Genomic DNA, 24,773 nt, shown 5'->3' with positions numbered 1-24,773 from the left:
TTGGGGTTATCAGTAGGAAATGACTCATAATGTGTGTGCGCGTTAATCGACTTGAAAGGGGGTATTAAACTAACAAAACAATTTTAACTCAAAAGTGTACTCCAAATCATGAACTGTTCTTTTAATGCAGTGGTTCCCAACCTTTTTTTCAGAGGGACCTCGATTTTAACATTAAAATTTTTATTTAAACACCCATAGCTTATTTACCATCAACTGGTTAAACATTACAACAGTGCATAAAAATTCAGTTTGATTTTTGCATTGGTTTGAACCAGAATGGCAGACAGACTGAATGAAAAGGTAAATCCACTGTCTGACAGCAGGTGGCACTTATGAAACAGAAGAAATAAAGCTGTTTTCTGGTAACCTTTGAAAATAAAGCAGTGGTGTGCTTAGCCACCTTTTTCCTGAGTAACTGATGAGCGCCACCATGATGGATTCTAATGCAACACATGACGCTTTATTTGGAGCTGTTCACATGCTTGGACTCGAAGTCTATCAATGCCTAAACATAACACCTAATGAATCTGAGGTGGTCAGGTGGTAAAAGTTGTAGCCCTCAGAAAATTCTCAGTTCACAAGTTGTAATTACGAGTTCTACGAGGACGTGAAATCGTTTTACAAGTTTGAACCTTGTAATCATGGTATTACGATATGGTGTGAACGCACCTTCACTTCTCATGTTCCAGTTTCCAGAAACAGGTTAAAATAAGGTTTAAAAAAAGATTGACTGAAGTAATTAAACTGAAACCTTTTCAATGTAACTACGTCTAAAAAAGTGCACAGGGTTAAGCTGTGCTGTTGTTGGCTGCCAGTGTAACAGCAATAAGCCTAAAGAATTCCTGTAAAGTACTTGTTTTGAGTTGCCGTGCTTAACCAGCACGGCTTGCAGCGGTTGAGTTCAAATACTGTGTGCTCGGTTGAGTTCAAATACTGTGTGCTAGTTTATGGACAAAATCCGATGAACTTTGCCCCAATCGGCAGCTGTATATATGCCCTCATCTGTTTTCAATGCAGCTAACCTTGTGTCACTTCGTGTCATCTTCTTACTCATTAAACTATGACAGGTAAGTAACTTCAAAAAGACGGTCACTGCAACATTGTAAAGTGATGAAACTATGGTGCCATTGACTTTTTAAAAACCATTTAACTTTATATTATCAGCTCGGAAAATATGTTAATTTGACTAGAAACAACAGTGACCAGAAAGCATCGTTCCAGTCGGACGAGACTTCATGCCTATTTATAACCCACAAACTAAAGTGAGCTCCGCAAACTTTTTTTTAAATCGACCCCCAGGTTGGGAACCACTAGTTAACGGTTTGAATCATTTTGAAACACTACCCAATAAATGTTTTATTTATTCCCCCACGTACCATTATAGACTGGAAGAATGCAGCGAAGTCCTCCACTCTCCCCTCGAGATGAGCACAGACTGGGCCAATGCATTCTTCCCCTGAATTAATGCCAGAGTGGCCTCGCCATTTGATCCTTTGTGACAGGGCCGCCAGTCCAATTGAAATTTCCTGCTTGCTGACTAGAGAAGCCAAGCTCTGTGTGGCTGGTCCAGCGAGGACTCAGTCATCCAGACACTAATGGAATAGCCCAGCGCTCACAATCCCCAAACAGAAGCTCCTCAAAGAACCCAGAACGACTGGCCAAACGGCCCCATCACCCAGCTCTAATCTCCCTCAAAACAGGCACATTAAAAGAGAGCGGCTGACAGCCATAATAGAGAGAGGGGGCCTGGTAACAATACTGCCCCATCCACCGCGTGTCTTAGAAATGGGTCTTATTGTGGCCCTGGCTGGGAGAAGATTTTTGTATAATACCTTCCTTTCCTGTTAGAGGAGAGAGAGATTTCTCGTCACTCATCACTCCACCTCTTTATTCTCGTTAGTTTTTGGCTCGGTTTTGGGAACGCCAGTCAGGATGGGTCAGGCAGTCGCTCGGACTCTTCACGTTATGTGGGTGTTGCGCTATTGACGGTCTGCTTTAAATGGAAAATAATTATACATCTTGTTATATGAAGCACCAGAGAATAAGTTATCGAGGGTTTTTACAAAGCTGTGGAAAGCATTTATAGGGCAGCCATTTGATTTTTAAAAGTTCCACTCTATGGAAGGTAGGCTAAATAATAACAAAATGAATCGTGAGAGAATTGCAAAGATACTTCCACGATTGTTTTAATTGTTAGTATACACCTGCAGAATGATGATGATGATAATGATGATGAAGATGAAGAGATGACTTTTTCTTCCCCTTCAGCTAACTCTCCATTTTTGTGGTCACCCACGCAAAAAGAGTTAAAAATGGTAATGTCCGTTACTCTTAATTCATCTTATTAGAAAAATATAAATTAGATGTGTAAAGGAATGATCAATTTTTTTTGTTCTTGTCTGTCCTTCTCCAAGAACGACCATAAATAGAGTGAAGAGCTGCAACAATAGCACAGGCTTCTTGATTTAAGGCAGCAGGTGAAATACGATTACAGCTGATGAGAGCCAAGAGGCGGCAGGAAACCAATGATGAAGCACAAACACCGCAGTCTCTCTCATCAGGACCGCTGGCCGGGGGAGGGGAGACAGACGAATGAGATGCATCCTCCCTCACTGCAGCACCACAGACAGTGATGGAGCACCACGATTTCACAACTACAGATGGAGAGATAGATGGGAACGATGTGAAAGATAAACGGAACCGAGAGCGAAGGATCGCGCTGATTTACAGGCAAGAGATGGTGCTTTTACATGGCCTGTTTGGCTAGTTAAATGACTCTCATCATAAAACAAACTCTAAATCAAACACAAAAGCTTGGCTTGATTCTTAGACGAAAACCAAGTAAATAAAAATATATAACAATTATTAATATATTTAATTAATATCATATATTACACTGAATTGACACTCAGAAATTACTAGTACATTTCAAGGAAATGCAAGTAACACATTGAAACTCTGAGCAAGACTGAAATAGTATTTTCTTATAAAATGAACTTCAATAATCTGTTTAATAGAACTTGAACACTTTTTATTTTACAGTCCAGAACTATTATTAAAATTAAAGAAGCCAGTAATCATTTTCATTTTATAGATAATTGATAAATGGCCAGTATTATCACACTAAATAAATACTACTACCAGTGAATGTATCACAATAATATAACGTATAGTACTATATATATATATATATTTGATTTGCTAAAGAGAACATTTAACATTGTTCAATCAAGCTAAATTTATTCCATATAATTAAATATAAAAGAATAAAACATTTAAAGACTAATATTTTATTGTATTGATATTAAAATGTTAAAACTGATATTTGATAAACTGATATTAATAATTGGTACAAGAGTTATTAGACACATTGACTTAATATATTACAGTTCATATAAGAAATAATTACAAAAAATCATTACCTGAGGGCTAGATGATAAAAAAAACAACTAATCCATCCATGCATCCATCCATTGGTTGGTAACCAATATATCATGGAGCCCTACTTGAGAGCGGTTGCCAGGTTTTTACAAAAAAACTCCCAATCGGTACTCAAAACTATACCAAATCACATTTCGAAAGGGGTCTCCTGTTAAAAATCGTGTTCCGGGGATAAAATACACCTTATCGGGTTGCTTAAACCTGCGGCAACAGCGTTCAAGAAACCAAATTCCACTGGAAAACCACAAACTTGGCAACCCTGCTTGAGAGTTACATTACATTAAATTACACTTCACATGTTTCTGTGAACTCTAGCAATAATGAATGCAGGCCATGATGAGTCAGAATACTAAACCTCTACATGACCTCAAGAACAACCATCTCAAGTGCTCTAATAGTATCTCTTCAAGTAGATATACAGAAATCCCCTAATACATCAACACTTTCTTACTCATTGGATTGCAGTCTCGAGTGGACCTAATGAAATGTCCCGTTGCTTTCTCTAACTGCTTTATTAAACTCTTTCTAGAGATTCTAGCATCCGAACCAGTACAAAGTGAGATGTCACATGTGAATGGAAATCTTCAGATAGCCAGCACAACCTTATACCAAGGAAACCCAACAACAATTTCATGAGCGCTGTTCTTGTAGGAGCATAAAAGGCCACACTGTCCCTCATGTATCAGAAAACACCGGCAGCACAGAGCTATTGTTCTCCCTGACATACAACTGATATTTATACACAGGCTGTCAGCGCGTCACAAAGGCTCAGGTTTCTCTAGGTTGCATGTGGATCATTTGTTCTCTTTGGAAAGCGAGAGAAAGAGAGACGGTAGAGGAAAAACCCAATCAACAGATAGACAAAATGGGACAACAATGACAGATACTGAGGGATCATTCACAAATGCAAAACATGGCATTACTGGGAGTCCTATGAAAGGTCACAATGCAGGAGACAAAAAATGGAAAAACCAATGAGATGCACTTTAAGCTAGGTATCTGAGCTTCTTTACTGTTTTAATAGCAACTCCCCAAAGAACAACAGCTTAAGTCTCCAGGAACAAGGACAAACACAAGTGTATCCCTAGCTAAAGCCACCAAGTCTTGGATTTAAGTTATCTGGATAAAGATGAGAACATTCCTCCAGGGCTGGATAAAATCACCTTGTAAACAAGCCGGAAAATGAACAGCCAGTCTTTAATCTGACAAGGAACTAGTTCTTTTCAGCTTAGCATTACCTTCAAGCACTGTTTCCTACCTTTGTGCTTGCCAAAAGAGCAGGGTAGCTTGGCAACAGGAACAAAGACAAAGTCAATGGAGTCCAAAGGGGAAAGAAGCCATGGCCCCCCTTCAAACATATCCAACCAACCCCGTGAGAGAAAAAAACACATTTAGGAGACAGTCGCTTCATTCAAAGCAGGACAAATGGAGTCATGTTGGTGTCCGCCGCTGGGAAACCTTGCGCTAGACCAGACAGGAGGAAGAGAAAGTAGCAACAGGTGCTTCAGTCAAGCATGGCTTCTGATCAGTTGGCTTTAGTCTGTTGTGATTTTAACAGTTCCTGTAGCTCAATTGGTAGAGCATTGCGCTATGAAGCACAAGGTTGGGGGTTTGATTCCCCGGGAATACATGATAGGTTAAAATTGAATAAAAGTGTCTGCTAAATGCATACATTTTAATTTAGATTTACCTTCTATTCAAGTATTTTTGTTCTCAGCTTGTGGAAAAGCAGATTGGGATGAGTTTTGCTTCATCATGTGACTTTCTTACCACCACCTGTTTTGGTGGTGATCAGAGTATCACAAAGATACTAAACAGATTTCACAAGTTCAATAAAACTTCAAAATCCATAAACCCCAAAATGTTGCTACCATATACCATATTCAACCACAGCTGGCAGGTTTGTATGGGATTTTTTTTTTGAGACAGTTGACCTCACTAACTGAAATCTGATATATCTGGAGCGCTAATATATATATATACATACATACACACACATACATACACATACACACACATATGTATCTATCAAGTTGTACTATTTGAAATATATGTGATTTAAATTAATTATTTGTATCCATCATTGTATCTCTCACACTCTCTCTATATATAACCTGAGCAAAAAAATATGAACACAGGCTGATGTAAAATAGTTATTTATTACGTTTTTTTACATTTTACATTTTTCACGTCTCCAACACAGAGAATGCCGATAAATAAAGCTAGTTATAAAAAGCTTTAAATCAAAGCACACCCACACACAAAAAAATCCATAATTAATGCTTTTGCTATTTATTTTTTTTACATTACAGATATTTACAGTATTTGTGGTATTTTGCCCCTTTTTTTTTTACACAAAATTTTACAAGAAATGATGGTGCCTCTTGCAAACCATGGACCTCGATGTTGGTAGACGCCATGTTTAATTTTTCATGAATGAAAACGAGGCTGTGAGAGATATAAGCCCAGTGTAATTCTAACAAAACCTGGATTTGACTTTTTCATGCATTTTAAATGTTGTGTCAGCAGAACAATCAATATAAATTGTGAACATTTTTAAATATAGCGTCCAATGCATGGTGCAGACTTATGTTTAATTTGAATTAACGGGATGATTTGGATTCTTCTTTAGTGCATTTCTTATACCAGTCAATATGAGTCAAATGAGCGAGAATACTTCCGACTAGCTTTAATTGTGCTAGTTATAATTCAACTTGAATTCTATGTTTCCCTGAAGGAAGATTTGGTGATAAAAGGGAACTGAAAAACCCTGCAGGATTTGGGGAATAGTTAAGGCTAGTTAAAGAACGTGAGCATCAGATTTCTCATTAGTCAATTATCCGACAAAAGAAGTTTTGTGGCGATTCAGGCGGGAGAAAGGAAACGAGAGCGGACACACCGCCCTCTATTGGTTAAGGCATTTCAGTTCTCCGTTTAGCTCCATAACACAACAGCACGCAGAATGTCCGCGTCAGCAGCTGTGGGAATATGCTGACGGATAATAAAAATCTCTCGGACGTATGTATAAGATCCCAAGAGGTCAGAGGGAACTGATCGATAAATGAATCATGAGGCATTAATCACTAATGTACTCGAGAGGCATGTAGAAGTTTAATGGCAAGAAAATAAAAACAGCAGTAAGCTTAAATTAACACTTTTTAACCCCTTTCTTAAAATATTTCCTTATGTTCAGCAGAACGGTTAGCCTGGCCAGCAGGCAAGGGCTTTTGACTGGCTAAAATCTAGTGATTAGAGGGGAAAAACCAGGCGTTTAATACACAAACACAGTGTATATTCATACTTTCACCACCACATTGGCCTGTCAAATCAACATTTCTGGCTTGAGCGCAGAACTGCGATACTTTGGGACTAATACACCTTGAGTTTGTTAGCCTACATTAAGCCGAATCTCGCTCAGTTTGTGTTTAATAACTTTAAAAAGACAAAAAATACTGCCGTCAAAACACCCGCTCTTTTGGTAGCTTAACGTGAAAGCTAGCTTTGTGTTTGGTTGAACAATTTTACACAACATTCATATGGTACAGTAAAAGATGATCAAATAAAACCTTGCACGTACAAGAGAGGCCGTTTACCAGTTAAGTGGAGCTGATCGATTGTCTCGTTTTAAAGCCAGCCATTTTTCCCCCACTCTACGTGTGCATATAAAGTGCTAAGGATTAAAATTGCATTGAGGTTTAGAAGAAGAAAAAAACTTCTATGGGGTTTGTGAAGCCTTTAGAATCACAACAAAGTGAATCATGAATTTTCATTCTATCTTTCAGTCATTAAGGGATGGAAAAGTTCTTAACAAACAATTAATTACACTCTTTTGCACTTCCATTTCTGTGCTGCTCACTAAAATGTTTTCAAAAAAGCATCCCCTTCTATTCATAAAAAAGTATTTTGTGACCTTTTTAAAAGAAATACAACTTTGGGACTGTATAGAAACCAAGTCTGGTCCAGAAGACTAATATATTGTTGAGGCACATTGTAACATGACAGGGATGAAAGAAAAAGGATGGAAATATATAGAAACGTAATCACTGCATTGCCAACTGCACTTTGAGTTCACTCACTAGTATCTTCATTAGTCAAATGTCCTTCAGAAAGTGACTTTTGAGGTCACTGGAAAGCCAGCTGTCTCTCAGCATGATGCCACTCGCTGTTATAAATCTCTTTTGATCTTCACAGGAAGTCTGTGTGTGAAGTGCCCACAGTGGGTTTATCGGACATTTACTGTTCCCCAGGCTCGTGCTCCAGGCCCCTGCTTGTGACCATGCAGAATGCTGGCCGCTGAAAATCAGGTCACAGGAAACAATCAGTTTATCTGTCCTGACACCCTTCGAGACCACAGGTGTGTGCTTCTAACTCTGGTTTACGAGTGAGTCCACAACCAGAGCCCAGCAGCCCTGCTTGGAGGCATTGTGGGATAGTGGCTGATAAAGAGGGGTCAGAATCAGCAGAAAAAGATCTCTCCGTCCGGGTTAGAGCCTGGAACCACAGCGCTCTGAGCATCTGCAAAGAAAGAAAAACTCATTTTACTTTCATACGTATATATATATATATATATAAAATAAACCAAACAATCTTCATCCCAAAAAAAAATAAAAAATAAAAAAATAATATATATATATATATAATATTATCTACATCAAATAATTGTCATACAAAAATAAAATCTGTAGAAAATAAATAAAAATAAAAGGATATATAAAATAAATATTCATACAAAAACATTAAGGTAAAATTAAATAAGCAAATATTAAAAGGAAAAATCAAATAAAGATATAAAATGAAATAAAAAAGTAAAAAACTAATAAAATATTCTTCATGCAAAATATAAAAAATCTATATAAATCTACATAAAATAATTAACCTTTTTATAAGAAAACTAAAAACTAATGTAAAGTTAAAAAAGAAAATGTTAAAAGGAGAAATTAAACTAATTATCTCCATAAAAAAAACTATTAAATCTTTAAGTACAACAAGAAAGAAAGAAAAAAAAAAAAAAAAAAAAAAATCTATTAAAACAAAGCATTCCAAATGATACACCAAAACTAAAACTAAATTAATTCATCAATATTAATTTAATCAACCAATTAATTTGGGTTTGGGGTAATGACATGGTGGTCCACATACTGGTCTGCATAATTTTAGTATTCAGTTAATTTTCAGTTTACCAATCAGAATCAAGTACTACAGAGTAATAATTCTACTATTTCTCGCCACCCATGTGGCATTAAATCGTCAGAAAAGTAGTTTCAGAACCGGTCACTGAAATCAAGCATTTAATAGAATAACATGTGCCCAATAAGACCAGGGATAAACTGAGAAGGTGAAGGATGTCAAGTGTGATGAGGATCTACACTACCTGCAGTCTGGCTCTGCTGCCCTTTCCCCTTCTTCTTCTTCTTGTCCTTCTTCTCCTTGGGTTTGGCCAGCTGTAGCAGGCGGCTGGGGATCTGGCTCTGCGCCTCGCTGTTCTGGCCCTTCTGGCTTGAATTGGAGGAGAATGGATTGAGGTTCTTCCCTTTGCGTTTGGAGTCCATGCGGGACAGGAAGTCTCTGGTAGATGGAGACGAGGAGAGCTCCACCTCTGAGGGCTCGCGGTCCAATGACCCCGTGCTCTGGAACTTTGAGGAGTCCTCAGACGTTGTGGAAGGGGTCCGGTTCTTTAATTCCTGTAGATGATGGTGTAGAAATTACAATAAATGTGCAAACATTCTTTTAAAACGGTGTTGGGTAACCTTGAAAATTGTTTAGACATGACATCAAAACGCAAAATGAAAAACACAACCTTTTTTTTTAGCCAAAGGAGTTATTTCTGTGAGTGCTCTTAAGTTTCAAATCATTCTGATCTGAGTGTTAAGAAAAAAGCAACTACATTAAGGATGAAGATCGTATGTTAAAAACAAGATGAATATAATTACGTAATCGAATGAGCAGGCCTTTTGTTTTCATATTACAGAACAGTTATGTTATTTTGGGAGGAGGAATGGAAAAGATGAGTAATTTTCTCATCTAATCAACATTACATAGGGTGAGGGTACTGTACCATCCCAGAATAATCACATGCACACGCATCTTCAACATATGTTCCTTTGAGATTATATAGAAACTGAAAGATTCGGCAAAAGATTCGTTTTCAGTCCTCGCTCTCATGTCATGCCAGATCCTCGTAACTTTCTTTCATGGAACGCAAAAGGACAAATTAAGATGGTGTGAGTCACTGTTTTCCATTTAACGAATGAAGACCAAAGCTTTAAAGCTTCAGAGTCTTCTGACGCAAAGGAATGATTCAGTTATGCATCAATTATCACTTTCTTGCATGAACATGCTAAAGCAACATTACGGCGCATTTCCAGTGAAGAATTATTCAAATTGAATTTTTTTCCTCACGAAAAGCTATTCAGAAATCTTACTGACTCCATGCTTTTGAACAGTAGAGTGGCCAGGGTATTCTTTAAAAACTGAAGAAGGTAAGTCAAGCAGGTTTGGAATAACACGAGGCTGATTAAATAATATTCGTTTGGGTGAACTCTCCTTGACCTTGACCCTCACCTCTGTTTGTCCCATCAGCTCGGTCTCTCTCTGAACCTGCTCTCGTTCTCTCTCCAGTCTCTTCTGGCAGTCCCTGAGCCGCGCCAGGTCTCTCTGATACTCTTCTTTTTTACTCTGCAGGTCTTGCTTCTCCTCTTCCAGCTCTTTCCATCTTCTCTGCACCTCTTCCTCTTGGGTCTGCAGCTGCGACTCCCTCTGGGCCAGGTCCCGCTCCCGCGCTTCCCACTCTCTTTCCCTGCGCCTCCTCTCCTCGGCGTGGGCAGCCTGCTGTTTTTGGAGGCTGGCGACTTCTTGCCGCTGCTTCTCCAGGCTCCGCTGTTTCTCCTGCTCGATTAGCGAGCTGGGCCGTGAGGAGGAGGAGGAAGAGGAGGAGTTGAGGGACGAGATGGAAGGGTAGCGTAAAGAGGGCTGGGGGCGTTCGTTGAGGACGTGCCGCTGGTCTTCGATGAAGGTGTCTTGCTGGATAACAACAGCCTATGTTGAGGGTGAGCAAAGAAGGCGGTTTTAAATGGCATGCAAACAAGAGAGAGGTAAAGCTGCTAAACCGCAAAGGCCTTGAAATGAGAATATTAATTTGGAAAACCAGATTTCAGGGGAAACAGGCCCATCTGGTGGCCATATAGCACCCGTCCTGGGAAAAGCAGACAATAACCCACTTAATAAACACAAATCTGTGCGCTCTGCTGCAAAATAAACCCATGCATTTGGAAATGTCATTTCCTTCTGTCGTGCTGCAGATGAGAGCTGCTGGCCTGAACAGCAGAGAGTGAGAAATAACGGGACAAAAAGAGAATGACTCACCTGTAATGTGTTCAGCAGGTCATGGAGCTGAGAGACGCTCTGAAGAACCTGCTGTGGGAGGATAAAAAAAGATTGAAAAGAGAAAAATGAAATCGGCCACATATCTAGAAGCTGAGACGACTTTTTTGTCACTTTATATTTTAACCTTTTATAAATAATTTCATCTGTAAATAACAATTCTACTATAATAATAATAATAATAACAACAGATTATAAATATTTTAAATTATCTCTAAAATATTTATAATAGTGTTATGCCAACACATGTGTTGTGTTATATGCATTTACATAATTATAGAAAATATATATACTCTACTTTCATTAATACAATAAAAAAATACATAGAATAATAATATAATTATATTATTTAACACATTAAACCATTTATATTTTTTTTTATATTTTAATATATTCATATTTAATAAATTAAAAATCCTAAAAAAATTAGTACATTTTTATGATTTTTTTTTTTTTATAAATGCTGTGTGTGTGTGTGTGTGTGTGTGTGTGTGTGTGTGTGTGTGTGTGTGTGTGTGTGTGTGTGTGTGTGTGAATTACTGATATAGATAGATTCAGAAAAATAATACAATCATAACTCAAACCCATGTTGCACGTGTTAACCACTAAACCACAGCTCATTGGAAATCTTCCCAATTATAAATTGTAAATAAAGTTAGGGTGTCTGGTCATGCTACTGAAACCAATTCCCCTTTGACCTGATCCGGAAATCTGTTCTGAGCTGTGTCTTAACAGAAAAACGTACCTCGTTGTTCCTCTTGAGTAGGAGCAGGGGGTTTGTGTTGCTTGCCTGTGGGAGAGAGAGGCAGTCACATGATCAGTGCACTGGGTAAGAGCTACCCTACATAAATCAATAATTAGCAATCCATGTGTTCTTCGACAGGGTACCGGAGGACCTGCCGGAAATAAGAAGCTGTGATGACAGGTCGCATTACTCTGATGCTGTACAGCAGAGGACAGTCTTAATGTGTCCTCACTATCAAGTTACTATACAGTTATGTTCTGTGATGAGAGTGTGTGTAAACTTCCAGTTCACTTCGGGTAATGATTACTACAGCAGACATATATCCTGATGCTCAGCACTTAATGCTTTGAGCATATGGTGATACACTGATGACTAATGAATTAGATGGTAATGGGAACACATCTTAGAACAGCACTTGTAATAAGAGTGAACAAAAGATTTTTAATAATGTACTCATAAAATATGCATATACAACAAATGCATTTCTCATATAAAATATTAAACATTCCAAAAAAAAAAATAAAAAATAATAATAATAATATATATATATATATATATATATATATATATATATATATATATATATTATATATATATATATATATATATATATATATATATATATATATATATATATGTGTGTGTGTGTGTGTGTGTGTGTGTGTGTGTGTGTGTGTGTGTATCAACTTGAGCAGTTCAGCCATCTGTACTGTTAATTTGCTGATTTGTTTAGTGGACTAGAAATAATACAGAATCTTAAATATTTCCTAATCTTATGACATTACAATGTTTCTTTTTTGTTTTTTTAATGTCCATATTAAAATTAAACTTCTGCAATAATGTTGACTAACTTTATCTTTATATCGCATATCGAATCCAATTTTTTTTTTTCACGTATGCACAAAATGAAACAAATTAAATAACTGAAAATGTTAAAAATATTATGTTTTTAACCTATGATTTATATATATAAAATCTATTAATTAATTAATTTATATATATATATATATATATATATATATATATATATATATATTTAGACATTAAATAGAGAGAGATTCTAAAAAAGTTATTAAAATTACAATTAGTTTTTCCTTTGTGCAGCTCATGGAGAAACCATGCTATTTTCACTTCAATTGCTTCTTTTGCTTGTGTTTTTCATGCAGCAATTTTCTCTGCCAAAAAATATTTTTTCCCATCATGATCTTTCTGATAAACATAATTTTTGACCCGTTTGTACCTTCTTCAGAACACTGTCTGACTCAGTCCTGCGGAGCTCTGCGGAGTCTTCCGTCTCCTCTCTGTCTCCATCTGCAGGAGATCAAACACAATCAGACTCACCTGGAACAAACACCCACGCACACGTGTGCCATCACAAAAACCCTCTCACGCACACTCCCACGTTCACACACACACGTGGAAAACACGCCCACCTTTACTCTTTGAGATGTTCATCTGGTGACTATCAAAGCCTCCGAAGGTTTCCGCCCGTCGTGGCAAAGTCACGGGCCCCGCCGCACATACGCCATCCTGCACTGCTCCTCCTAGACTGTCGTTTACCAGAACCTGTAATGTCTCAACTACACAAACACACAGAAATTAAACATGGAAAGTGACAATTAATGCAAGTAAACACTAAATGGTAGATCAAATGTCAAAAACCATGTCTAGGCCATATTTCACTCCAGAACCAAGAAACAGAAACAATTATATTTTGAATAAAATAAATAATATTAAAAAATACAAAAACACTTTTGATTTAAAAATAGCTTTTTCTTTTGCATTTTTATGAGAACTGATGTTTATAGAAAAATCAAACACAATACAACAGCTCCCTAAAGTCTAAAAGGGGACAGTAATCAATACTCTTTCCTGTTTTTGACCTGCAACCTGAAAGCAATCCATTATCTGTCAGCTTTACCTATCGATTCTGCCCATGTACTGTACTGCATGAATCTATCACTCCCACGTTCAAAGCCAACGTGTCTTCTCAGCACTTTCAAGATCTTTCTCACTAGGCACATTCTAAAATGCCATTCTGAAATATAATTTACTCAATTTTCATTAGCATTTTGTCACTTTCAATGGAAGCAAGTTTCAGAGTCATTTAGAGTAGTTTTAGAGTTTTTTGTTAAAGCACCTTCATAAATTCTTTCTAATAGGTGAAGCATGTAATTTCTGTCCCTAACAGCAATTTTGTTTTCAAACAGGTTTCCACAAACACTTCCCCAGCTGCTATTGGTCAGTAAACACATAGCCCCACCCCCAACTCATGCCATTGGCTGTGCCATTGTTAATATGCTAGGCTGGTCGGATGTACAAAACAAACAGCATTGTTGTGATAGCACCACAGAGCTAAATTGTTTACAATATTTGGGGGCATAAACCTAGAATCGATCACTTATAGGTGCCTCTGCACATTGATTAAAAATTAAATAAAGATAAAATAACATCAAAATATATAAAATACAGATTTTCCCCATACTCCGTCTACCACTACCAGTATTTAGCATCCATCTGTATTTTAATAATAAAAAAAAAACGTTTACTAGCTGCCATGTGTTTATAAGACGACAACAGTGTTTTTCCAAGTTATAGACCAACGCTACTTTTGCGTCATCGAATGGTAACGCCCCTTTTTGGGGGAAAACAAATGGATTCCTGATACAGAACTCGCTCTAGGGACCTTTTGTTTTTCATTGTTTCTGATGTGTACAGGCCTGACAGACACAATTACAAACAGATATTGTATAATATTTATATTGTTTAGTCCTAGCCTGCGAATATTTGAAACTTAAAATCAGTTAACAGCCAAGGTAGCGTGCCTAATGAGAGCTAACGTCAATCATGTAGCTACTAGCAGCTTCGTATTTCTAACTACAACAAAACTGTCAATAGCTTAAATCAAGTGAAATATGATCCAAGTAAACCACCGACTCCTCTTGACATGGCCTCATCGTCTAGTTTATCATACTGTGAGTGTGTTAATGACAAAAAATAGGCTACTTGGTGATTCCACGAGATAATGGTAACGTTTGATGTCCATATTTGGCCATTGCGTGGGGTTATTAATCCAGTTTTTGACCATTTCAAAGGGAAACCTCTGTAAACTCCGTATCCAGTAGCTTTTTTAATACCTCTCAAGGTCCTCGGCCCACAAAGAGAGTGTGTATGTTTCTGCCATTTTTGCTATCAAGAAATTAGAGCGAGTTCTGTATCAGGGGAATCCGTTTGTTTTCCCCCAAAAAGGGGCGTTAACTGTCGATGACACAAAAGTAGCGTTGGTCTATATAATAAGAATTCTATAACTGTACTAGTAATCTCACCTTCCTTTAGAGCCTCTTTCATGATTGGCTGCCCTTTGGTGATGTCATCGGGCGTGGCCCTGAAGAGCATTCTGCTGCGAAGGCTGGTCTCGTCTGGTACGCCACAGTCACACATGTCCCTGAACAACTTCACTTTCTCCTCCAGTAAAGTCAAGATCTGCTCATCCCTCTTGTGCAGTTGATCTGTAAAGATAGATGTTAATTTCATGGCAGGCGACCCAAGATTCATTTAATTCATTTTAGCAGTATTTATCCACCTTTTAACCACAACTCTTCATGGGTTTTCAGTCATTCTAGTCACTAAAATAATTTTAGACATACTGTACTCATTAATTTCAAGTGAACTTAAGACTTTAAATTGTGTTTAGTTTTTCTCTAAACACAAACAAACCATATCTACGTCATTTTAAGCTAGAAAATGAAAGATGGATTTCTGCACCTCTCAACTCCTTGACTTTGATTTCTTGAAGTCTTCGGTCCTCTTCGTTTTCACTAGGCACACCTTCATCATCATCTCGCTCCCTGGAGGAAATCGAAAGTCTGTAAAGAAAGACTACCAACTCTCACAAATTGTGATGTTTAAAGTTAAGTTTTTTCAATTTAGTTAAGCTGACAGTTATTTTTACTTATTATTTATGCTATTTTATCAAGATAAATTAAAATCAAAAACACTGAAAAACATTGGAATACATATTATTAAAATAATACTGTATATTCATTTAAAAACTTGCTAAAGATTACAATTTACAGTGTTATTTTTAGTTATTATTAATAATATTCTAGTTATTTTTATGCTAGTTTATTTTGAGTGTAAGATTACAGAAAATGCAATCTAAATGTAAAAATAGTAAACATAAGATGTATAATTAAATATTCAATAATGGCCGAGTTATCGGTTCCTGACCGATATATTGTATATAAAATGTGAACCAGATTCAGAGACTCACATTGACTGCATGGCCTCCTGAATGAGCTGCATCCATGTGTTCCTCTCCTCCTTAGAGCTGGCGTACACTTCTACCATCTCAGGCTTCTCAATGCCGGCCGTGATCAGGAACAGTCCTTTCTCCTCATTGGCTACTTCCCTCACAATGAGTTTCTGCAGAGAGATGACAGTGGAGCGCTGGTCCTGAGAGTGGAGAACAAGAAGATGAGATGGGACTAGGAAATGATGGGGCGAGGTCACATGATTAGAAAGTGCCAAAGACCTTCATATTCCAATGTTCCTATTAAAACCAGCACTGATAAGAGTGCCAGAGACATTACACAACACTAGATTCCAGAATCCAAATGAGATCGTGTAAACATATTTCTGAGGAATGCTGTTCTGGGAATCACAGGCAGAGTTGTAATGATAAACATACCAAGGATGCGAATATGTACTTCTGATCTTTCTCCTGTAGGAACACAATCACATCCCTCAGCAGCAGAGCCTGGACATCTGGAGAAGAACATCAGACAGATTAAAAAACAGGCACAATTTTAAGGTGTTGTGGGTGACTTCCATGTCATTTTTCTGCATATGCTCATCAGTTTAGCTTGTTGTCTTTGTTTAGCTGTTGCTAAAGTGTTGTGGGTGGTTGCCAGGGTGTTGCTATGCAGTTGCTATAAAGTTATTAAGGTGTTCGAAGTGTCTTTTCCACATTGTTGTTATGTGGTTGGTAGGGCGTTGCGATGCGGTTGGGAATGTGCTCTGAGAGTCTTTTTTACATGTTGTTGTTACGTGGTTGCTAGGGTGTTGCAGGTGGTTGCCATGGTGTTGCCAAGGTGATCCGAGTACCGTATTTTTCGGACTATAAGTCGCACCTGAGTATAAGTCGCATCAGTCCAAAAATACGTCATGATGAGCAAAAAAACAAATATAAGTCGCACCAGACTATAAGTCTCAATTATTTAGAACCAAGAAAAAAAATTATCGTCTACAGCGGCGAGAGGGCGCTATATGCTATATCGCGGCTGTAGACGGTAATGTCTTCTGATTGTTCATTTCTCTTGGTTCATGTAAAATTAATTTTGATAAATAAGTCGCACCTGACTATAAGTCGCAGGACCAGCCAAACTATGAAAAAAAGTGCGACTTATAGTCCGGAAAATACGGTAGGTTTTATTTTGTTGTTGCGGTTATGTGATTGCTAATGGGTGCTTAGATCTTGTGTATTTTTTTTTTTTTTTACTTTTTATCTGCTGATATATAACACATTGCACTTGTTCTCACCCTTGAGTCTGCCTGCTGTGTTCTTGAGCTGTAGTGGTCCGTCGTGAATTAACTTCCGCCCACGTAACAGATCCTCTCTGGCAAACATCTGCCCGCTTTTCATCCTCATGATGGATTTGCTGTCTGTCCGGCTGTACACTTCCCTTAGCCTCTTTTTCTTCTCATGCTCGTTTACTTTATTGTCCACGGCGGCAATCACCTCCTTCACCAACTTCAGACCTTGGGTTACATCTGCATGGTCTTCCTCATTTTCTGCCATGAAATATTTCGAATATTACCTGGAGCGCCACAGATAAATTCAAGGGTACTGGCATAGCGTGACTAGAATAGTAACTAGTTGTACCTTTCGTGTGCTGCAGTATTCTCTGTAGTAAGACGGGATACTTTGTTATCCGTTGTGTGACTAACAATATACACTCAGGAATGCCTAGCCGTCGGACAACAGAGCTGCTCATCTTTTTCTGGAAAACAGAAACAGATGTGAAACATGGGACTGGTTCCATTTTAGAGTCTTAAGCAGGAAACAAAACGAGGTAAAGAATAAACACTTTAGGCTTTTTACAAACTAACACTTTTTACCGTGTGAAATGTGTGAAGGCAAAATAATTTGAGATGGCTACCTTGATGAAAGCTTGAAACCGTTTGTCTTTGGTTAGAAACTCCTTGTAGAAGTTCACAGCTTCATTGTGTCTGCTGCAGAACTTCCCATAGACCTTCTTCATTCTCTCGCCACTGGATCCTGAGAACTAGAAAGGAATAAATAGTGGAAAAAGTTTATTAAATGCTCAAGACATTACAAATCAACTAATTTCTACAAGTCTAGAGGCATTTTTTCAATGTTCCATCACAAGTTTGAGCCTAATTTACCTGAGAGATGAGCACGTCCCCAATCTTTCGGATGACAAAGCCACCTTCTTCCTGGCTCCCTGACTCTTTCTTCCTTTCGAGCAGCTGTGAGAAGAACTGTGTGTGCAAGTCCAGAACGTCATCTAACATGGGGAACATCTTCTCCACAGTGTGGACCTCCAGTTGAACCTCTCTCAGTAGTCCTTTACTGTAAACATCAGCCATGATCTTCAAGGTCCTCACATGGTGCATTTCGGTCTGGATGAGTTCTAATAATGAAACAAGGCAGAAACTTCATCACATGACATTACAACTGTGTCACTGACCTCACTCAACAGTTTCAATACTTTTTTTTCCACTAAGTCTGAAAATGAAAGCAGAAGCTTCTTTGGAACGTCTGGTGTGACTCTTACCGTAAATGACATCTTGCCTCTTAATGATATCCTTTTTAAGCTGTTTCATGAGTTTCTTGTCCACCGTAAAGCTCCAAGAATCTGCTTCCAGCTCTTTAGCATCAGCTTCAAATTCTCCCATCAGATGACTATCCATCATCTCTGTACCTGCCATACACATAAACCAATTAGAATGATGCCGCTTTCTAGACTATATACACTTATTTCCGTTTATATACAGTGAATGTCAATCAATCGTAAAGATTCGGCTACATTACCTGTTGTAAGATTTTAGTAATGTTTTGGAAGAAGGCTATTATGCTTAACTGGCTGCATTTATTTGATAAAAATAAAGTAAAAACCATTAAGTTGTAAAATAATTCAGCAATTTAAAATAGCCTTTTTTCACCCAATTTTATTGAAACTGTAATATAGGGCCGTTTCATAGTTAACGCATCTGTACGCATACGCATCCCCGAGGCTACGCATCGTTACGCTTCGGCCGCCATTATGCGTCGGTGCGTAGCCAAATGTGTCGTCCTAGTTTTTGATACGTGACGCGCCGATGCACGCAATACTATGCGTTGTCGGTGGGGGCGACATTGCAAGTATTGTACATTAATTCAAATATAGTGTGTTTACAGAAGAAGAAGGTTTGAATACAATGGCGGGCGAAGAGGAAAAATTATGCGAACTTATACGTATTCATCCGATGTGAAATCAGCAAAAGAATACACTCCTCTTCAGTTGCCATTGTGATCTGAATATCACGCGACCCAAATCTACTAATAATCACCCGACTCTACTACCTCCTGTTGCGTGAGCGGTGTATTGCAAACAAGCATCGCCGTGACGCTTGCGTCCACTGTTTAGACTATGAAAGGGAGCGCGTCGCTCGCGTTGCTTGCTCGCGTTGACTATGTAACGGCCCTTAGCCTGTGATGGCAAAGTCGCAATGTTGAAAACAGTAATATATTTACAATTTGCAAACAATTTAATCATTTAATTATAATGAAAAGCAACACTGTAAATAATTAATAAAATCTTCATGACATGTTTGGACTTGTATTTTGTTGGTAATTAATTAATTATGAGATGAAGAGACGTACCTTCATCCGTAAGAGATTCTGTGGACTCGCTGACTTTACTGGTCTTGTGAAGAGAGTCGGTCGACTGGGACAGAAACTTCTTTAGAGGATGTTCTTCTATTTGTCTGAATGTGCAAAGAGCAGAAGATCTGTTACATTCTCTGTTTTAATGCCTTACTGATTTTATAAAACTGTCCCCTGTAAATCAACCTCTAAATATTAAATGCAACAGTAAAGAATAAACTAAAATAGTGTCAGAAATCTTGCCAAGACATTCAATGGAGCAAAACTGTGATTTTAAGAGCAAGTAAAATATTAAATCTGCATTGGCACTGACCCTGCGATGTTATTAATGGACATGCTCTTGGACAGCGGGTTGCTGTTGAAAGACATCATACTGCTGGGGCTTTTCCGGGGAGGGGCGAGAGGAGCGCGTTGATCATCGGCAACAGAGAAGGTGGACCACGGACGATCCCGTGCTGGGAGAGCTAAACATATTAACAAGTTTACATGGTCAGATTTTTTAAATAAAGCAGAAATACAAAAAACATGAGGAAATACATGATTATATGAGGTCTTTACTTTTACTTCTAAGCGTGACACCAGGCATCGAGGCAGAATCTGGAACAGTCTGCTGCTGTTTTTGCTGCTGAAAGAAATATGTGTTATCTTTATAGATCATTATTATGATTTTAAAAGAAGAGTTTGACTGCAGCAAACAGGTTTGGAAAAGTACATTTGGACTGAATCTTCAATCTGGGGTAAACTTTGCTTTTTTACTTGTATTAGTCCTACAGCTCTGGTCATAAAACTGACAATGATTAGCAAAGGAACCTATGAAATGAGCAAAATTACTGTTTATGACAGTCATATGAGAACCGGTATAAAAGACAGTTGATTACCTTCATTTTGACCTTGGCACAAACAGGAAGACTCTCTCTGCAGCCTTTGTGGACTTGTGCATTGCAATCTGAAAACAAACAACCAAACACAAACCGTACGGTCAGTAAATGCACAGGCCTTTATCCATCGTTCTCTTCCAAAAGCAGATAGAATAAGCCTGAAGCTGGAAAAAACAGCAGCAAATCTGGAAGACATGCGGCACTGAACAAACACTGTGCCGTTTGCTGCTTCTCTGTTTTGAGGAGAGAGTGCGATTAGCCGGACTCCACCTCTGCTACACAGCTGATGTTAACCACAAATTTAAATACAAACACTCTGGGTGAATCATTACTAGTCATGAACATTTAAAGATTTCATGCATACGCGCCAAGTCAGTGTTTCTACTTGTTTTCTCAATGAAGACAAGCTAAACTTGTGAATTTCAGAAGATACATAAAAAATAAAAATACATAGATGGGGTGAAATAAAAATTCAGACACAATATATACATAAATGTATGAAATAATCGATTGGTTATTTCAAATGTACATCCACTGATGTTATGCATATTTGCTGTTAATAAAACAACCAAAAAGGTTGACTTTAATGCTGATTTCAGTCAAAACATACCTGCACAGATGGTGCTTTTGCCTTTCTATGTCAGTGTACTTTGCACCTCATAACCACAAAACTACAGCATTGGTAGACACACCGACAGAAAGATTTATAAAAACGAAACCACGCACAGCAATCTCAGATCATGTGCATGATGGTATCAAGAGCTGCTAGACATTAAACAGCCTACATGTTTGAAGGTGAAAATTTCCCCACTCCCACAGAACTTCTCCCATTTTACAAGGAACTCAACATACACTACTTAGAGAAGACCAAACCTGCAGAAAATAATACATAAATGTAACAATGGGAAAATAAAGCAATAAATGATTTGATGAAAAAATATAATTCATATGCAATAAAAATGTAAGCCCGGAATTACTTTTTCTATTTTTTTATCCTTTTTAACTTTTATTTACTATTTTTTTTTTCATTATTCTTATTTTTAATTCATTAATTCATTTATTTAATTATGAGTTAGTTTTTTATTTTATATTTATTTATTCCAGGGTGTATTTCCAGATGTATTTCTTTTTCTTTCCTCTAATCTAGCTCTGGTGAATCACTGGTTGAGAGCTCATATTTTCACCAATTCACAGTATGTTAAATTATTTTATAGGGACTGAATTCTGCTCTTTATCCTCAGTTTTATCATTAATCTTAAAACCATCAACAGTGCCGATGAGTTTCTAGGTTGATGACTCATCTAGATACACCCAGTGAAGGTTTCCAAGGCTTGTGTTTATTTTGTAATCACACAGAAAATATTGCCTTCCTAACTCACTGAAAGTCTTAGTTTATTGTAAACCAGAGCACCAAAGGTCTCTACGGTCTACAAAACTGGACTATTCTGTTCTTCATAGAAGCCGTTGGTTGGTTGGTAAACAACCCCGATCATTTCACCTGTTGCAGAGTCAAGATTTTCTCTGTGATTACAAAATAAACTGGCTTTAGTGTGGAAACCTACCAACCACTGGATGTCATCATCCTAGAATTTGTAATTATTCTGGGCTTGATGACAATGCTGTGTGAGTAAGGATCACACAAGTAGCTAGAATCAGCATTGTGCTTTATTTCTGTAAACCTGTGCTCGCTATGAAATAATTTCACATCAATATGAGATTCTATAAAAAATAACTCCAGTTAATCTGCCTCATCTCGTATAAACTTGTATAAATTTCTCTTGTTTAGTTAGAGCTGACTATTGATGCTTTTATAAGTGAGCTTTTAACCAATGATGCACTGAAGCCATGAAAGGACCGCCTCCATTTCCATTTTGCAAAAAGTAAAAGAAAGTAAAAAATGAATAAATAAATCTGAAAACAAATACATGTGGGACTAAATTAATATGAAAATAAATACATGCATAAATATAACAATAAAATAACATAAAAAGTACATTAAATTAAAAACAGAATAAATATAAAGAAAAAAGATAATAGAAATTAAGGAATAATAATGTTTAATCAAATCATTTATTCCTTTATTTCCTATTATTACATTTATTGATTTGTTTGCTTGTATATTTATTTATGCATTTATTTTTATTTATGCAGTTTTGTTCCTTCATAACTATCATTCAAATTTTAGGCCTTAATAAAAATTTTATTTATATTAATTATTATTATTTATTTATTTTTACACTTATCTGTAATTCTTTTTTCTTTTCTTTTTTTTTGATAAAATAAGTGCTGTTTTTCTGGATTCAGCATTCTTTGATGAATAAAATCAAATCAGCATATTAGAATGATTTCTAAAAGGATCATGCGACACTGAAGACAGGAGAGATGATGCTAAAATCTCTGCTTTGACGTCACAGGAAAAAAGTCAATTTTAAAATAAGTTAAAATAGAAAACAGTTGTTTTAAATTGTAATAATATTTTACGAAATGTATGTTTTACTGTATTTCTGATCAAATGAATGCAGCAAGAACTAAAAGTAGTGTATTTATTAGTTTAGAAGAGTATTAAATTGTTAAATTATAACAACAACAAAGTTATCACACAAGACGTGTGTCTCGAGCATCAGTCACTTTTGGGAAATGAAAGGAAACGGTGATGAGTTTGCCAGCACATCCTCTGAGAACAATAAGCAGAGAGAGCAATGGCAGTAACGGTGCACTGACAGGATGTTTCTCAGTGGAGCGCTGAGTCCTGCCAGCTGTGTGCGGGTGGAGCCACGGAGTGATGCAACACTGTGTAAGGCCAGACTGGGCAGATAGCCATGATTACTCCTTTATTTTTTTCCTCGCTTTCTTTAAAACTCGTCGCACTCTGAGACGCATATTAACCCAATTCTCCACGCATATCGTGTACAATGGTGTCTCTCCAGAAACCTGCTCATGCGTGACTTTAAATCACAAATACTATCCTAGTGGCTGTCGCTGACTAGCTAATAAAATAGCTTCTTTATTTCCAAAGACAATCTGTAGGCATTTTGTCTATGGAATCAAATTTATTTAATCAACTTCCTGTGTGAATCTCTTGCGAAGCAAGCTTCTGCAAAAAACACTTTCGCAGCAGTAAATTATACTCTGTGCATGAATGCACTGCAAATGACAGTAAAGGAGGAAGTGCCAAAAAAAGAAGAAAAAAAACAGTCTATGGCAAAACAAAAGAAGCAAGCGGAATGACTGCACAGAATAGAGCAGAACAATATTTTACAAACTTGAAAGAGCCAATCCAAATCTATTTTAATTCAACAGAAGTAATGTATACATTTTGCCATTAAATAAATAAATTAAATTTATTCATAAATTACATGCAGAGAGAGAAAGAGTCAAAAAAGTTAGGTATAATAGAAAGTATAGAACAGTAAAGAAGAGTAGAAGAGAGCAGAATATACAATAGAATAGAACTAAAGAAAAGTAAAGATTATAAAAAAAATAGATTAACAGAATGTGGAGAGTAGAACTGAAAAGAGAGTAAAAGAACAAAATGCTAATGATTGTAGAATAGAGAGTAAAGCACAATAGAGTACAGAATAAAGTACAGAATAGTAAAGATTTTAGAGAGTAGAATAGAGTTCTGTACTCTATAATAAGTAATGTGCTCTTACTGGTGCAGAGGAAAGCATCTCTAGTGTTGATGGATTTGTTGCACTGGTGGCAGGGGATCGTGGGTATTGTCATGATCGCAGTGAAGAGATGCCCATTTGAGGTTCTCTTCTCCTTGTCTTTGGCATCTCGCTCGCGCTCCTTATACTTGTCTTTGTCCTTCTCCTGCAAAACACAAGCCAAAACGTGAATGAAATGGGAGCGCAGCACATCCATCATAAAACTCCCAGTGTCAGCAGAGCATTGCTGCATCCATCACAGGAGGAGCCTCATCAGCTGCACAATCATTCTCAACATCCATCTATCTTCAGTATCACATTTTCAACATCTGCATGCTCTCAACATCATCTCTCCCTAATTGTCCACATCCATCCAGCCTGTACATCACATCACATCTATTCATCCATCCACCTATCTTAAAATTTAGGCCTATATCTACCCTACTTCCTCCAATGCTTCCACCTATGTACCCATCCACCCAGCCTTCCATAACCTACCCTATATACTCATCCATCTACCCATCTTCCATCAATCTACCCATCTGTCCATCTACCTATCCCCTAACCATCCATTTACCAATCTATAAAAGTATCTACAGATCAATCCAACTAACAATACACCCATCCATCTTATCCATCTATCCTCCCAATTACCCATCATCCAACCATGTACCCATCCATGAACCTTTCCATCCATCAAATAAACTCCAAATTATTTTCCTTGTTTCTTCGACACCTTACGTGACGTGTCAAAATCCCATCATGCTCACTCCATTACAGTGTGCTTG

General features: G+C 37.4%; 1 protein-coding gene across 13 annotated transcripts in view; it reads right to left on the bottom strand.

Moving 5' to 3' along the window:
- Window positions 1–5,581: 5,581 nt before the first annotated feature.
- Window positions 5,582–24,773, bottom strand: part of LOC127947472 (A-kinase anchor protein 13) — an 81,213-nt gene continuing 62,021 nt past the window's right edge. For 7 of the 13 annotated variants that reach the window (XM_052544622.1, XM_052544615.1, XM_052544624.1 and 4 more), the window contains 21 exons: window positions 23,989–24,151; window positions 20,336–20,403; window positions 20,016–20,082; window positions 19,771–19,921; window positions 19,455–19,558; window positions 18,367–18,513; window positions 17,975–18,222; window positions 17,728–17,853; window positions 17,451–17,568; window positions 17,108–17,359; window positions 16,257–16,333; window positions 15,840–16,021; window positions 15,332–15,432; window positions 14,893–15,075; window positions 13,000–13,146; window positions 12,807–12,877; window positions 11,567–11,611; window positions 10,804–10,854; window positions 10,003–10,476; window positions 8,813–9,122; window positions 5,582–7,956 (listed from right to left, as the gene is read on the bottom strand). In XM_052544622.1, the coding sequence (XP_052400582.1) occupies window positions 7,898–7,956; window positions 8,813–9,122; window positions 10,003–10,476; window positions 10,804–10,854; window positions 11,567–11,611; window positions 12,807–12,877; window positions 13,000–13,146; window positions 14,893–15,075; window positions 15,332–15,432; window positions 15,840–16,021; window positions 16,257–16,333; window positions 17,108–17,359; window positions 17,451–17,568; window positions 17,728–17,853; window positions 17,975–18,222; window positions 18,367–18,513; window positions 19,455–19,558; window positions 19,771–19,921; window positions 20,016–20,082; window positions 20,336–20,403; window positions 23,989–24,151 (3,144 nt within the window). In that variant the 3' untranslated portion in view covers window positions 5,582–7,897. The remainder of the gene's footprint in view (window positions 7,957–8,812; window positions 9,123–10,002; window positions 10,477–10,803; window positions 10,855–11,566; window positions 11,612–12,806; window positions 12,878–12,999; window positions 13,147–14,892; window positions 15,076–15,331; window positions 15,433–15,839; window positions 16,022–16,256; window positions 16,334–17,107; window positions 17,360–17,450; window positions 17,569–17,727; window positions 17,854–17,974; window positions 18,223–18,366; window positions 18,514–19,454; window positions 19,559–19,770; window positions 19,922–20,015; window positions 20,083–20,335; window positions 20,404–23,988; window positions 24,152–24,773) is intronic. The other 6 variants (XM_052544619.1, XM_052544625.1, XM_052544621.1 and 3 more) reach the window with 4 other exon arrangements.

The sequence above is a fragment of the Carassius gibelio genome, chromosome A25 (assembly GCF_023724105.1).
Source record: "Carassius gibelio isolate Cgi1373 ecotype wild population from Czech Republic chromosome A25, carGib1.2-hapl.c, whole genome shotgun sequence".
Lineage (NCBI taxonomy): Eukaryota > Metazoa > Chordata > Actinopteri > Cypriniformes > Cyprinidae > Carassius > Carassius gibelio.
The sequence above is the reverse complement of the archived record's forward strand: the minus strand, read 5'-3'. Positions and strand labels throughout refer to the sequence as shown.